General features: G+C 49.2%; 1 protein-coding gene across 1 annotated transcript in view; it reads right to left on the reverse strand.

The window, feature by feature from the left end:
* The window catches only part of LOC129476874 (uncharacterized), a 322,482-nt gene extending 311,894 nt beyond the window's left edge, over window positions 1–10,588 (reverse strand). Inside the window, exons 1-5 of the mRNA XM_063642394.1 lie at window positions 10,566–10,588; window positions 9,989–10,058; window positions 9,748–9,788; window positions 9,420–9,612; window positions 8,021–8,147 (exon numbers count right to left, since the gene is read on the reverse strand). Coding sequence (XP_063498464.1) covers window positions 8,021–8,147; window positions 9,420–9,612; window positions 9,748–9,788; window positions 9,989–10,058; window positions 10,566–10,588 — 454 coding nt within the window. The remainder of the gene's footprint in view (window positions 1–8,020; window positions 8,148–9,419; window positions 9,613–9,747; window positions 9,789–9,988; window positions 10,059–10,565) is intronic.
* Window positions 10,589–16,412: the final 5,824 nt, after the last annotated feature.

The following is a 16,412-nucleotide window of genomic DNA, read 5'->3' on the forward strand; positions in this document are numbered from 1 at the left end:
TACAAAAATTAGCTGGGTACGGTGGTACACACCTGTAGTCCCAGCTACTGGAGAGCCTGAGGTGGGAGAATCACTTGAACCTGGGAGGCAGAGGTTGCAGTGAGCCGAGATCGCACCACTGCACTCTAGCCTGTGTGACAGAGTGAGACCCTGTCTCAAAAAAAAAAAAAAAGGCTCACATGTCTAGTTACTTCTAGTTTCATATCAATACACTTGTGGTCCTGAGCCACTTAGTAGTCTTTCTTTGGTGATAACACTACAGGCAGCTGGTTGTCTTCCAACTGCGTGAAAACCATATTTTGCTTCTGTAATCCAAAGTACACGAGAGTCTCACATTTTATTCCTACTATGTCTTACCATGTCCCTGAACGAGTGAAATCCAACAAACTCTGTCACTTAATTAATAGTATTAATATTAATTTCTTAGTTTTGATATTAATTTCTTAGTTTTGATTACTATATGATGTTTATATATTAATATTGGAGGAAGTTGAGGGAAGGGTATATTGGTCACTGCAGCATTTTGCAACTCTTTAAGTCTAAATCATCTCAAAGTTAAAAGTTTTAAAAAAAATTAGGCTTTGGAATTGGTCTGGAAATGAGGATAAAGAAATATTAAAGTTGTTGCCTTCGTTTTCTGGTTCAGGGATTGAGGGATGGTGGTGCTACAGCCTTTAATAAGGAATCCTCTTTTAGGTAGGAAAATATTGACACCTGTAACAAATAATCCTCAAAATTTAAACAGCTTAACAAGCCAAAATTTTTATTTTTCTCTCAAACCACAAGTCCAATGTGGATATTCTGTCATGACTGGCAATTGAGGGGCAAGCTAGGGGGTGCTATGCCCCATGGCTGGCAATTGAGGGGTGAGTTAGGGGGTGCTATGCCCCATGGCCGGCAATTGAGGGGTGAGTTAGGGGGTGCTATGCCCCATGGCCGGCAATTGAGGGATGAGTTAGGGGGTGCTATGCCCCATGGCTGGCAATTGAGGGGTGAGTTAGGGGGTGCTATGTCCCATGACTGGCAATTGAGGGGTGAGTTAGGGGGCACTATGCCCCATGGCCGGCAATTGAAGGGTGAGTTAGGGAGTGCTATGCCCCATGGCTGGCAATTGAGGGGTGAGTTAGAGGGTGCTATGCCCCATGGCTGGCAATTAAGGGGTGGGGTGCTATGCCCCATGGCTGGCAATTGAGGGGTGAGTTAGGGGTGCTATGCCCCATGGCTGGCAATTGAGGGGTGAGTTAGGGGGTGCTATGCCCCATGGCCGGCAATTGAGGGGTGAGTTAGGGGGTGCTATGCCCCATGGCCGGCAATTGAGGGATGAGTTAGGGGGTGCTATGCCCCATGGCTGGCAATTGAGGGGTGAGTTAGGGGGTGCTATGTCCCATGACTGGCAATTGAGGGGTGAGTTAGGGGGCACTATGCCCCATGGCCGGCAATTGAAGGGTGAGTTAGGGAGTGCTATGCCCCATGGCCGGCAATTGAGGGGTGAGTTAGAGGGTGCTATGCCCCATGGCCGGCAATTAAGGGGTGGGTTGTGGGGGTGCTATGCCCCATGGCTGGCAATTGAGGGGTGAGTTAGGGGTGCTATGCCCCATGGCTGGCAATTGAGGGGTGAGTTAGGGGGCACTATGCCCCATGGCCGGCAATTGAAGGGTGAGTTAGGGAGTGCTATGCCCCATGGCTGGCAATTGAGGGGTGAGTTAGAGGGTGCTATGCCCCATGGCCGGCAATTGAGGGGTGAGTTAGGGGGTGCTATGCCCCATGGCCGGCAATTGAGGGATGAGTTAGGGGGTGCTATGCCCCATGGCTGGCAATTGAGGGGTGAGTTAGGGGGTGCTATGTCCCATGACTGGCAATTGAGGGGTGAGTTAGGGGGCACTATGCCCCATGGCCGGCAATTGAAGGGTGAGTTAGGGAGTGCTATGCCCCATGGCTGGCAATTGAGGGGTGAGTTAGAGGGTGCTATGCCCCATGGCTGGCAATTAAGGGGTGGGGTGCTATGCCCCATGGCTGGCAATTGAGGGGTGAGTTAGGGGTGCTATGCCCCATGGCTGGCAATTGAGGGGTGAGTTAGGGGGTGCTATGCCCCATGGCCGGCAATTGAGGGGTGAGTTAGGGGGTGCTATGCCCCATGGCCGGCAATTGAGGGATGAGTTAGGGGGTGCTATGCCCCATGGCTGGCAATTGAGGGGTGAGTTAGGGGGTGCTATGTCCCATGACTGGCAATTGAGGGGTGAGTTAGGGGGCACTATGCCCCATGGCCGGCAATTGAAGGGTGAGTTAGGGAGTGCTATGCCCCATGGCCGGCAATTGAGGGGTGAGTTAGAGGGTGCTATGCCCCATGGCCGGCAATTAAGGGGTGGGTTGTGGGGGTGCTATGCCCCATGGCTGGCAATTGAGGGGTGAGTTAGGGGTGCTATGCCCCATGGCTGGCAATTGAGGGGTGAGTTAGGGGGCACTATGCCCCATGGCCGGCAATTGAAGGGTGAGTTAGGGAGTGCTATGCCCCATGGCTGGCAATTGAGGGGTGAGTTAGAGGGTGCTATGCCCCATGGCTGGCAATTAAGGGGTGGGTTGTGGGGGTGCTATGCCCCATGGCTGGCAATTGAGGGGTGAGTTAGGGGTGCCATGCCCCATGGCTGGCAATTGAGGGGTGAGTTAGGGGATGCTATGCCCCATGGTTGGCAATTAAGGGGTGGGTTGTGGGGTAGCTATGCCCCATGGTTGGCATTTAAGGGGTGGGTTAGGGAGAGCTAACCCCCACCCTGTTGTTTCAAGACTCAAGCTAATGGGGGCTCTGCCATCATCAATGTGTGGCTTCTAGGGTTTCCCAGGGGATCAACATCTACCTGGAAACTGGGAAAGAGTAAAAGCATTGCCCAAGACAATCCCATTTACAATAGCTACAAATAAAACAGAATACCTAGGAATATATTTAACCAAGGAGGTGAAAGATCGCTACAAGGAAAACTACCAAACACTGATGAAAGAAATTGCAGATGACACAAACAAATGGAAAAACATCCCATGCTCATCGATGTTAAGATTAATATTGTTAAAAAGACCATACTGCCCAAGCAATCTACAGATTCATTATAATCTCTATCAAAATACGAATGTCATTTTTCACAGACTTAGAAAAAAAAATCCTAAAAGTTATATAGAACCACCAAAGAACATGAACAGCCAAAGCAATCCTAAGCAAAAAGAACAAAGCCGGAGGCATTACATTACCTGACTTCAAATTATACTACAAGGCTATAGTTACCAAAACAGCATGGTACTGGTATAAAAATAGACACATAGATCAATGGAACAGAATAGAGAACTCAGAAATAAAGCCATACATCTACAGCCAACTGTTCACAAAGACAACAAAAACATACACCGGGGAAAGGATACTCTTTTCAATAAATGGTGCTGGGAAAATTGGATTGTCATATGCAGAAAAAAGAAACTGGACCCCTATCTCTCACCACATGCGAAAATCAACTCAAGGCCAGGCATGGTGCCTCACACCTGTAACCCCAGCACTTTGGGAGGCAGAGACAGGCGGATCACTTGAGGTCAGGAGTTTGAGATGAGCCTGGCCAATATGGTGAAACCCCATCTCTACTAAAAATAAAAAATAAAAAACTTTGCCAGGTGTGGTGGTAGGCACCTGTAATCCCAGCTACTCGGGAGGCAGAGGCAGGAGAATCATTTGAACCTGGGAGGCCAAGGTTGCAGTGAGCTGAGACAGCTGCCTCAAAACAAAAACAACAACAAAAAAAGTCAACTCAAGATGGATTAAAGACTTACATGTAAGACCTGAAACTAAAAATACTGGAAGAAAACCTAGGGAAAACTCTTCTAGACATTGGTCTAGGAAAAGAATTCATGCCTAAGACCTCAAATGCAGAAACAACTAAAGCAAAAATAGACAAATGGGACTTAATTAAACTAAAAAGCTTCTGTACAGCAAAAGAAATCGTCAACAGAGTAAACAGATAACCTGCAGAATGGCAGAAAATATTTGCAAACAATGCATCCAACCAGGGACTGATATCCAGAATTTATAAGGAATTCAAACAACTCAACAACAACAACAACAAAAATAAGCCCATTAAAAAAGTGAGCAAAGGACAAAAATAGACATTTTTCAAAAGAAGTCATACCAATGGCCAACTAGCATATGAAAAAATGCTCATCACTAATCAGAGAAATGTAAATTAAAATCACAATTAGATACCATCTTATACCAGTCAGAATGGCTATTGCTTAAAAGACAAAGATAACAAATGTTGGAAAGGATATGGAAAAAAGAGAACACTTATACACTGTTGGTGAGGAGGTAAATTAGTGCAACCTCTATGGAAAACAGCATGGAGGCTGGGCGTGGTGGCTCATGCCTGTAATCCCAGAAATTTTGGAGGCCAAGGTGGGAGGATCGCTTGAGCCCAAGAGTTTGAGACCAGCCTGGCCAATGTGGTGAAACCCCATTTCCACTAAAAATGCAAAAATCAGCCAGGCGTGGTGGCACACGCCTATAATCCCAGCTACTTGGGATGCTGAGGCATGAGAATTGCTTGACCATGGGAGGTGGAGGTTGCAGTGAGCCGAGATCATGCCATTGCACTCCAGCCTGGGCGACAGGGTGAGACTCTGTCTCAAAAAACAAAACGAAAAAACAGCACAGAGATTTCTCCAAGAACTAAATTAGAACCACCATTCAATCCAGCGATCCCACTACTGAGCATCCATCCAAACGAAAAAAAAAACCATATCAAAAAGATACCTGCACTCTATGTTTACAGCAGCATTATTCACAATAGCAAAGACGTGGAGTGAACCTCAGTATCCAGCAATAGAGGAGAGGATCAGACAATGTGGTGTGTATATACGGATATATATAAGATATTTTCGTTATCTTAAGGAAAACAACTCAGAGGCCAAATACCACATGTTCTCACTCATATATGGGAACTAGAGAAAGTGTCCACATGGTAGCCGAGAGTGCAATGATAGACACTGGAGCCTCAGAAGGGCGGGGGCAGGAGGGAGGTGAATGATTTAAACATGACTTAATGGCTTCTTTGTACACTATTTGGATGATGGTTCCACCAACGGCCCAGTCTTCACCACTATGCAATATATGCATGTACCAACACCGCACCTGTACTCACACATTTATACCTTTTTAAAAAAAAAAAAAAAAGCTGCCCGAGAGAAGTGTCCCTGGCCAGGCCAGCAGCAGCCCATGTCACTCCCACTCAGATCCCACTGGTGAGGACTCAGCTGGCCTCACCTAGCTGAAAGGGGCCCTGGGCAATGGAGCCTTGCTGTGTGCCCAGAAGAGGCTCTGAGCTCTGTGCCTGGCTGGGAAACTCCACCACCCCTTCTCATTATCTGTGCACTTTAATAGCTACCAGGCCTTTCCAGGGAAGAGACGTCACTTAGACAGCAGTTAAACAGTAAAAAGGAGCTTGCTCTGGGCACTGAGACCTCACCTGTGCCCTTTGCCATCACAGGTCATTGTGAGCCAATCACAGAATGATTAGTGAGAGGTGGCCGGTTTCAAGTTCTCAGTCTGGGTCGTGAGCGTTAAGAAGTAAGGACAATGCCAAATCATAATTGGTCAAATTGGGTTTGCCACTATAGGTCCAGGAGTTAGGTGAGGACAGTGCCAAATGGCAGAGCCCTTGGGAACGTGCCTGAGCAGTTCTGATACGGGAACAGGGCATGGACGTCTTCAGTGAGCCTCTAGAAGGCGCTACGCTTGATGCTGTTAATAGGTGTTTTACCTACTGTTACCTCGTTTCAAACTCATAACCGCCCCCCTCCATGAATATACCCACGCTAGGACTGAGGAATCTTAGGTTAGAAAAGTTCCAGAATCCACAAAAGAACAAAACACAGTCCTTGCTTTCCAGGCCCCAACACTCGAGGAAAGGGTTGCAGCTGACACATGTGAGCTGGGCACATAAATCACAGGCCCGAGTGCCAAGGCCCCCACACCAGTCGGCGCACTGGTTTCCAGGGTCCACTGGTGATGGTCACCCGCTGCCTGACTGGTTTAATGACTAAGACAACAACCCATTCCTGCAGAACTCTGGTAACTTTGCAGTGGAGTCCTAAGCACCACGGCCAGCCTGTCCGGTCCACTCAGTCCCTTCACAGCTGAGACCCCTGTGGTTCTCTGACCAGCGTCCACCTAAGGCTCGCCTGGCAGAGGCACCTGCTTTGGAGGACTCCTAAGAGGAATGTCATACCATGTCTGAAAACCGCACCCCAGGACACCTCCTTACTATCACATTTAACCTCTGATGGTAAACCCCCAACTTTGAAGAGCAAATACAACCCGAACTCTCTGCTTAGTTACTGGAAGTCCCTATTCAAAAAAAAAAAAAAAACCCTCTACAAAAAGGAGAAGAAACTCAGCACCCAATCTTAAATTTCCATACTGGCTCTTTTGCATTTCTCTGACCCATGCTGGCTTAAACCCAAACTAAATGCAAAACTCACATTTTGCAAACTAAAACTACTGAAAAGATAACCTGCCCACCTCCTCCTAGGACAGGCCGTCTCCTTTCCCTTGGGTCTGTAGCCCATTTCTCCTCCTTTAGGATTCCTTTGGGCTTTGCATTCTCTTCCCAGGACCCGAAGAGTCCCCTGTAAACCTACTATCCTCTCTTTTCTGCTTTTTTATAACAAGTGAAGGCGCAAGTGGTTTAAAGCAACGCGCTGACAGGAAGCCAGCACCCGATTCAAGGACAGCCTCTTGTGAGGGCCTGGCCCACCCATCGTCCCTGACTCTGAACAGTGCTCTCTGTTCAGCAGTGCCGATAGTGAGATTAATTATCCTCCAGCCACTTACCACACAGGGACTTACTCATCACAAGTGCTAAGGATCTTGAAAGGACGCACATTCCTGGGCAATATTTGTTCCTATGCTAATTTGATTTTGGAAAAACCAGGCCTCCCCCCTGGAAGAAAGGCAAGTGAGAGAAAGAAGAGCAAGCTTTTGCCAAAATAAATGGGAGGAAAAATCCAATTCAACTTCTCCTCGTTTCACGGTTTAATCTCTGCTTTCCATTAGGGAGTTGAAGAGGGACTGCCCCTTCACCTGTTTGTCTCTGTGACTTCAGACAAATCCAGTTGACGACGACAAAGCACCTTCTTTGTCCTTATCATCAGTTAATTTAAAGGGCGCATGTTTACTAACAGCTTAATCTATTTAGTGCAAACACTCTTTCACATTCTTTTCCTCCATCAAAAACAAAACCCCAAAACCTTCCAAAAACTCACATGGAAACTTCCCAAGTCTGAAGTCGGCCTGGATGGCAGCATCATTGCTACAGAAATCTTAGCCGCACAACCATGTCTCAATCGCTTCGTGAGCCTTCCTTTCCCCGTGAAATGTCAGGAACAGAAGCTCGCATTTTGAGGGGCTAGTCCCAACTTTTACAACTCTGCGCACTGCAAACACTGAAGTAGCAATGAGAGCTCCCTTTGACCCAAAGAAATTCCTTCCTCTGAGAATCAACGGAGAGGAAATCAACTTTTATGTTTCACACACACAAAAGTTGACAATAAACTTAATTAGACTTGGTATCTTAAATAAGCCAACAACTGCTGGTAACTTCACAAACAGAATGAACCACGTTTACTTTCCTTGAGTTATTACCTAGCTGTATCAGGAAACATTTGTTTCTACCAAAGTAATCACTTGCTTGGGAGTTTTAACATCAGTTGCAAGAGAAGTATGGTATAATTTTAATACTGTATTTGCTTGTATTTTATTTTAAATACAGAGTAATATTTTAAATTGAATTTAACTATAAAACTTCCATAAAATAAAAATGCATGATCTCATAAAATCAAATCAGTCTTTAATTGTAATAATAAAAATTACATTTAAGTAATGGTGTCTCCGAGTTAATAGCTCCATAAAATCGCCCCTGAAAAGCCAATCTTTGCTACCTGAGTGACTCACTAACATTCTGCAATTAAAAGACGAAGTTCTGCCATGACTCACGATGTGTCTGCCATGGAACTCCTATTGGGAGTGAATTTCCAACTGAGCTTGCCAGTGAGTAATGAAGGGAATGTCGGAGCAAAGGCGCGTTACCTGGGCCCAGAAGATTCCACTCTCCACGTTTTAACTACAAACCACAGAAAAAGGGCAACATGAAACCGGGAAACTTTTTAAGAAAATTCTAAAATAGCTGCCATCTAGAGATAAAGTAATTTTTTTTCCACTGCATACCAGGAATAACATTTCCCAGTGTTATACACTATTACTACTCATTTGTGGATTAGGGGATTTATAAGGATGAGGTCTGTTTTTTTTAATGCATCTTGAAGTAAGCCAAGAGGAGATTCCACCTTACAAAATGCACTTTATGTCTAAGAAAGGCTTCGTCTGTTCCTTTACATCTTCCAGGTAACAGATATCAAGAAACCCAGCACCGCGGACTTAGCACCCAGGCACACGTTCGCATGTTCCTATTTATTTCACGTGTGCTGACCTCCTATCCTGATGAGGCCTCAAGTCCTCTGAAGACAGGGACTGTGTATTTTATTTTCCCCATGCATTTGATCTAGGACTGGATCTTCAACACATACAAGCGGGCGCGGGGAGCGAGGCCCTGAAAATCTTCACCAGCATCGACGCAACAGGCCAAAGCCAAGCTGGTCTTCAACATCAGCCTCCAAAGGCCCGCCCCCTTGTCTCCCCAGCCTTCGCCTCCTCCCACGTTCCCTCCACCAATGCACGGGGGCTTCCTCAGCCTGGAAGTCGCCTGCGGTTTTATGACTCACTACAGAATTAGGAATCCAGTCCCATCAGGCAATTCCCAGCTCTCCAAGCCCATGTGATGCCTGTGGACGGGGCAGCTGCTGAGCTCCCTAGGGCTGCGGCCACACACTCCCGTCTGCCAGAAACCTGCTTTAATCTCAGGGTTGTCTACCTACACACAAGCCTGATTCTAGTAAGCCCCTGACAAAGAACCTCTGTTAACTTCCTTCACCTGCAGAATAAAGTGGGCCTGCCAAAGCCTCCCCAAGGTCTATTGCTTCCTGTTCCTCTCCTCTCATTCTCCCTCTTCCTAGCCTTCCCCTCAGCCTCATGCAGAAGAATTTTTCCTACTTTGAAATAAGTGGCTTAGGCCACAGAGTGCACGGCTTCCACTTTACTCTCTACCCTCACCCCGGCCACCAGCACTGGAGCCGCAGCCCTGCATCTGAGCTCTATGGCCGAATGCACCTGGCCAAGACTGCCAGCCACACACCCCAGCCTCCATCACCCGCACCCACACTGACAGAGGCTGCCCACGAGCAGGCCCCAGGGGCTTCCAAGACCAGGACTGTGAGGGATCATTTTACTCATAAACAGGACAGGATAATACTTGTATTTTTAAAAGTGTTTTACGCACTGCGTGAAAAAAGGCTGGGCAGACGTGGGTGGTGGGCAGGCTGCCATTTCCATGAGACCAGAGCTGGAGGCTTCCTCGTTTAGCCTCTGTCCTTCCACACAGTGCGGGCAGCAGGCAGTGAGGACAGGTCCCCGGATGAGCAGGCAGGTGCACTGGGACTGCAGGGGTCCTAGTGGGACATCGTGCTGGCCACCTAGCCCATGGGCGGTGGAGAGAAAAGGGCAGATTCAGGACACATTCAAGCGAGAGAACCCGCAGGATTCGAGTCATCACATAGGGTGGATTCAGTAAAGGGTATCAAGGATGAGGCCCAGGTGGCCCCCCTCACCTGGCCACCACATGAGCAGCTGGGTGGATGGGATGTGGATGCTAAACCAGGGGCCACTGCAGGAGCCCCACGTCTAGGCCAGAGGGCTGTGAGCTCCACGCCAAGAGAACAGGAGACAAGTCGTGCAAAGGGAGGTGCCTCACCCACAGCCATGCGGCCTGGAGCCCAGCAGAGAGGTCCCCCTGGAGATATCACGTGGAGTAGATGACACTGGAGGCCAGGGGACGCGATGGTAACTCACCAGGAGGGCCTGAGAAGGGGAAGACAGGAGGCCTGGGCTGACACTGAAAGGCGGGTGGAATGGACGGCCCCTGCAAGGGGAGGGGCCCCTGCAAGGTGAGGGGCCCCTGCAAGGTGAGGGGCCCCTGCAAGGTGAGGGGCCAAGCAGGAGAGTGGTGACCCCACGGCCAAGGCTGCCAGAAGCAGAGGGAAGCCTACTTTCCCTAAGCTCATGAACTCAAGTTTGAAAAGGAACGAGAAAATCTTTCTGAAGAGAAAATCTTTCTTATTCAGTTGTATTATGAGTACTTTATCCTCTTTTTCTTGGAACTGTTCTGTATTTTTGATGCAGTATTAGTTAAAATGGGTTTCTTACTTAACCTAAAAATTAAAATATAGTTTATAGCTTGTTACAAGTAAACTACAGCATTTTTAAAAAATGATTTACAAAGGTACTTTGGGGAAGATATTCATGACTGAATGGAGACTTCATAAAACGAAATGAGTTGAAATCATTCAAAGAAAAGACAGAACTTCTCATCAGAAAGCATTTATAGCTAAGTCTAAGCCTAAAATTAAATAGTTAAAATTTCCAGCACTTCTGCTGTTGTATGAGGTTCATGATCGCCCTGCTACATTTGGCCAGTTGGGCCATTAGAAACAGAAAGGTACAAAAGTGCAGAAAAAGCGTCTTGTGCACGCTTGCCGGTGCTAGGTGCTGCTCAGGCCTGTGCTCTATGAAATGCAATTGGACTGCAAATATGTATGTATATATTCTTTATAATGAATTTAATAAGCAGCCAACATCTCATAATATAGAATTTAACTGTCATTGTTTTCAGCTAGTTTTAACTGGGAGCCCTTAACTAAAGAATAAAAATTATTCTTATCTCTATAACTAGATAATTATAATCTATATAATTAATTATATCTGATTCATCTGCATGGAAGAAGGAAGTTTACTTTCTCTTGCAGAAATCAGTTCGCCTCTCCCCACACAGCACCCTCATCACTCGGCTCCTGCAGCCAAGTCGCACCTGGGCACAGCACCTGGGCACCTGGATACCACTCCTTGCCCACACCTGGGCACCCCACTGCTGGCACCTGCACACCACCCCGCCCCCCGCCTGGGCACCACCCTACCTCCCACACCTGCATACCACTCCACTGCTGGCACCTGGGCACTGCCTTGCCCCCCTCACCTGGGCACCGCCCTGCCCCCCTCACCAGGGGATCACTCAGCCTCCCACACCTGGGCACCCCCCACCCCCCCACACCTGTGCACCACTCCACTGCTGGCACCTGCGCACCGTCCTGCCTCCTTCACAGGGGACCACCTGGACCCCACACCTGGGCATCACCTCACCCCCCTCACCTGGGCGCTGCCCTGGCACCCCTCAGCAAGGGACCACCCAGTACCCCACACGTGGGCACCATCCCACGCCCACTCACCTGGGCACCGCCCTGGCCCCCGTCACCTGTGCATCTCCCCCCACTAACCTGGGCACAGTGCAGCCCCCCCCTCAGCAGGGGACCGCCCAGCCCCCCACAACTGGACACCACCCCACTCCCCTCACCTGGCACCTCATCACCCAGCCCACGGCACCCCGCAGCCTGGCCCCAGGCCCACCTTCCAGGGCTCCCCTAGAAGCCTCCTGTCCACTCAGCCCCACGTGCAGCATCCGCAGGTCCCGTGGGTTCCACCTTCCCAGCGCCTCTGAGGCCTCACGGCCGCTTCTCCCCGCGCCCACCCGCGCCCGAGCGAAGTCCTGCAGCGAAATCTCCGGGGGCCGCGCCTCTCCTGCCCCAGCCCCGGGCAGGGAGAGGACGCGCGGCCTCCACGCACTCAGCCCCCAGCGCGGAGTCCCAAGACCACCTTGGGGAGAAAAGTCGGCCCCGCACCTGCCACGAAGGAGACGCCGGGGGTGGGGGACCCAGGAACTCCGGCTTGGCCCAGGCGGCGGACCTGGAAAAGCCCCGCGCGGGGCGGCTCGGGACGGCGGCGAGGGAGGCTCCGCGGACGTGCGTGGGGCGGCCCGGGACGCGCGTGGGGCGCCAGGCAGAGGAGGCGGCGGCCCGGGGCACCCGAGCTCAAGCACCGCTCCCCCGACGTGCATCCGGCCCTGCGCGCCTCCCCCTTTACTTGGCTTTCTCCCCCACGACCACCTCGGCCCACCCTCCAACAACAGGGGCGCCCCGCGCTCCCCCTGCGAGGCCACGCGAGCCCCGACCCCCCGCGAACCGGGCTGCAGACGGGAGACGGGCTCCAGCCTCAGGAGGCCCCAGACTTGCTGGAAAGGCAGGTGTGTTTAAAAATGAAAAGAAAACCGGAACGGAAAGGTCTGTTCACTGGCAAAAGAAGTATTTACAAATTATTGTGGAAATACAGAGACCAAGGGGGAGAAAGCGGATGCCTCCTAAACCTGCATGCGATCTTCCGAGGGATAGGACACCGGGCCCTGCCCCTGCAGCCCCGTGGGCTCCGCGACGCCCCCACCCGCTTCCCCTCCAGCCCGTTCCTCCCACTGCGGCCGCTGTGTCCAGCCAGGCTCCTTCCTGGCCCTGAACACGCGATGACGTTCCTGCCCCCACGTCCACCTGAGGAGACTCTTTCTCAAGCCCCTGCCTGGGACCCATCCGCCTCTCTGACTTCCTGTCAAATGGACAGATGCTTAGTTATTCCTCGTTGTTTTGTGGATGTTAAGTGAGTCTTTGTGTTGTTGTTGTTGTTGTTGAGATGGAGTCTCACTCTGTTACCCAGGCTGAAGTGCAGCGGCGCGATCTTGGCTCACTGCAAACTCCGCCTCTCGGGTTCAAGCGATTCTCTCCTGCCTCAGCCTCCCTAGTAGCTGGGATTACAGGCGCCCGCCACCACGCCCGGCTAATTTTTGTATTTTTAGTAGAGACGGGGTTTCACCATGTTGGCCGGGCTGGTCCCGAACTCCTGACCTCAGGTGATCCGCCCGCCTCAGCCTCCAAAAGTGCTGGGATTACAGGCGTGAGCCACCACACCCAGCCACGAGTCTTCTTAATTTAAACGATATGCCCATTGAAGGTGTTGTGGAATCATTATTAGATCAGAAGATGAGTCGACTTCGTGCTGATCATAAATAATCTACAACCTTGTCCAATTTACTTACTTTCTTCTCAATTTACTCTTCTACAAAGGAAGGGTGATGAGCGAGGTCATCTTAGTTGTTCCCAAGGGGATTTTTATTCTGTTACATATTTTCCTCCTATCTGTGAATATTACAGGAGGGCGAGCACTCAATACGTCCTTGCTTATTGGGGTTTTTTCCTCTTTAATATCTTACAACTAAGGCACATTGGAAGGTAGGAAAAGCCCTGGTCCCTGCCAGGGAGCTCTCCCAGGCTCCCAGCCCCCCAACAACATCTACAGAATTCTAGAGATAAGAGGCACCTAAGCGAGTCTTTATCTACCCTCCCCAGTGAGCAAACAGGAAAGCTGTCAGGAATTTCGGAACGCCCAGTTCTGCATCGCCCATTGTTTGAAACTGAACTCTGGACCAAAGTGCTTACAGTGCAGCCCAACGTGTACGACACGATCTTAGCGGGGTCAGATGGCTCCGAGAATGGTTTTAGCTGGTGATTCTTTTCCTACTAGTTAAAGAAAATAGTATATCTGGAAAATTCTGTTTTTGGTTAATTCCTAAATAAACAGAACACTGGGAAGTAATTACTCTTGGCACAAATCTAGTGTTTAGAATTTTAGGATTTCTTCCCACAAAATGTCAAAGTTGGACTTAAATCAATACATGTCACATCATTGTCATTCCTTAAAATCAAACAATTTCAAATTGCTTCAGACCAACTTATTGGTGACAATAAATCAGAATTGAACATTTAAAATAATTTTTATTTCATGGACCTCCTACAAGCTTAGTGTATGGAAAAAGTGCTAAACACAAAACCATCATCTGTGAGTTCTGAATAAATATTTACCAATTCTACCACTACCACTTACTACCTCTCTGAACAAGTCTCTGAGACTCTAACTCTGGGCTGGTTGGCTTTTTTCTTAACATAGAATGTGCTTCCCATTTTAAAAGGTAGAATGAGGATTAAATAAGACGATTTGTGCAAAATTACCTAAAATAATGCCTGGTAAGTAGTAAATGTTCAGTAAATATGTGTTGCTTTCTAGTATCCGTTCCAATATTAGGTTTGCCTTGTAAAACTGACCATTCTAATAGAAGCAATAGGGTTAAATAAAGTGAACTGTTGTGGAGATGAGTCCTAGCACACACCAAGAGAAAGTTCTAGCACAGCATCCACCAGTGTGTAGGAGGAAAAGTAAACCAGATTCGATTTTTCAGTATTCTTATACTTAGAACATCAAAAACTAGATTCTAACCTAATCCTGATTTGAGGCATATGGCTTATAGAAGACAAATTAAAGAGAAAAATACATAAATAGTATTTATTCCCTTGTCCTAAGACTCCACAGCTACGTCTTGAGATTCCTCCTTAAATCTTCTCTGCATTAGAAGCTGGGGTGCTGAACTTGAACGTGCCCCGTGCTTAGGGATTGAGTCAGGAGCTGCATCTGTGCCTCCCGAGCAGCTGGTGTGCGCCTTGCTGGGGAGCTACTTAGCCCCACTTCTGTTTCCGAATTCAGGAAGAAAAGTGGAGGAGCCGGCAGCAAGCAGAGCAGCAAGCAGGAGCCAAAGAGCAGGAGGCCCTGGAGCAAGAACGGGCAGCTGGTCAGAGGCCCAGCACTGCAGCCAGAACTTCCTTCTTTTGTCGCTGGCTAAGAAGAGAAAGACTAGTTTGAAGTTCCCAATAGGTTTCCGGTATTACTTTTGGCTCCAGAGTATGAAGAGATGCACAGGGAAAAAAAATCCCTTCCCTTAGGAAATTCAAGGTCTAGCAGAGACACAGGCACAAAGTCACCATCACGATTTCCTATCTGACGTGTTAGGATGACTTGCCTGTGTGGACAGGGAGTTACCAGTGCTGGGACGTCTTGCAAGGGAGCATATATGAGCCAAGTCGGGCAAGATGAGAACTACCTGGGGGAAAACGGATATTCCAGGAACGTGGTTCTCCAGCTTTTAGCTGCATCAGAGTCACCTTAGTTCATTAAAGCATGGCTTTCTGGTGCTCCTTCCTAGAGTTTCTGATTCACAGAGTCTGGAGTGGGGCCCAAGAATCTGAATGTCTAACAAGTTCCCAGTTGCTGCTGCTGCTGTGAGAATGAAGTCTGAGGACTGCCATGCAGAAAGCGTGGCCAGAGCCCAGTGGAGACGGAAGATGAAGACACTGCTGAGACACACCCGCCGGGGCCTGCTCCCCAAAGCATCGGACTGCACTGGGATGCTTTTCAAGCTCCCAGGTGATTCCAATGTACAGCCCAAGGTTAAACATCAGTTCCCAGCAACTTCTCTATTCAATCATGAGCCACAGATGAGGCATTTGCTGTTTCTCCGAGCTTTGTGTCATTCCCAAACGTACTGGGCATTCTTTAATGCTCCACCTCAGTCACAGATTAAATGTTGACCAAGACAGAGTCAGAAAGCCCTCTGGAGATGCTGTTCCTCCCGGGTCAGCTGAGCTATCTAATGGCCTGGAGTGGGGCCTGTGCACCGTGGTCTGCTCACTGATTTCTTGGGGTGAGTCTTAGCCCTGCCTTACACTAAATTATAAGCTCCACAGAGCAGGGACCTCAGTTTCCTGCCTGCTGCTGTCCATTGCTAACCAGCACAGGGCCTGGGACAGAGCAGGTGCCCAGTGTTATCTTTTGCTGAGCGAATGCCCTGGGAGTCACTAAAGCCTGTTGTGTGGGACTGCCTGCAGAATCTGGCTTTTTACACACAGCCTGTCACTGAACTTTGTGTGATTTAAAGAAGGAAATAGAGACCATCTTTGGTGTTGCAATGCCTAGCGTTTCAGCCAGGCTTCTCAAGACAGAACCGACATGATTCATAGGAGCTGGAGGAAAGGGATTCATCGGAGAATTGGCTCACTTGATTATGGAAGCTGGGGAGGCCCACAGCAGGCCGTCTGCATGCTGGAGACCCCGGGAAGCTGGCAGCATGGCTCAGACCACATCCGAAGGCCTCAGAACCAGGGAAGCTGGTGCTATAACTCTCAGTGTGAGACAGAAGGCCCAAGTACCAGAGAGGGTGGTGCACAGAGAGCTGGTGTGAGTTCCTGAGTCCAAATGCCATAAAGCCTGGAGTTCCAATGTCCAATGGCAGGAGACAAAGGGCATCCCAGCTCTGGGAGAAGGGGCCAGAATCTACCCTTCCTCTGCATTTGTGCTCCATCCAGGCCCCCCCCAGCCAACTGGAGGATGCCATCCACATTGAAGGCAGTTCTTCCCCACTCAGTCCACTGACTCACACACCAAACTTCTCTGGAAACTCCCTCACAGACACGCCTGGGGCAGCACAATCATTCTAATCAAACACCAGGCCAACTGG

The sequence above is a fragment of the Symphalangus syndactylus genome, chromosome 6 (genome assembly GCF_028878055.3).
Source record: "Symphalangus syndactylus isolate Jambi chromosome 6, NHGRI_mSymSyn1-v2.1_pri, whole genome shotgun sequence".
Taxonomy (NCBI): domain Eukaryota; kingdom Metazoa; phylum Chordata; class Mammalia; order Primates; family Hylobatidae; genus Symphalangus; species Symphalangus syndactylus.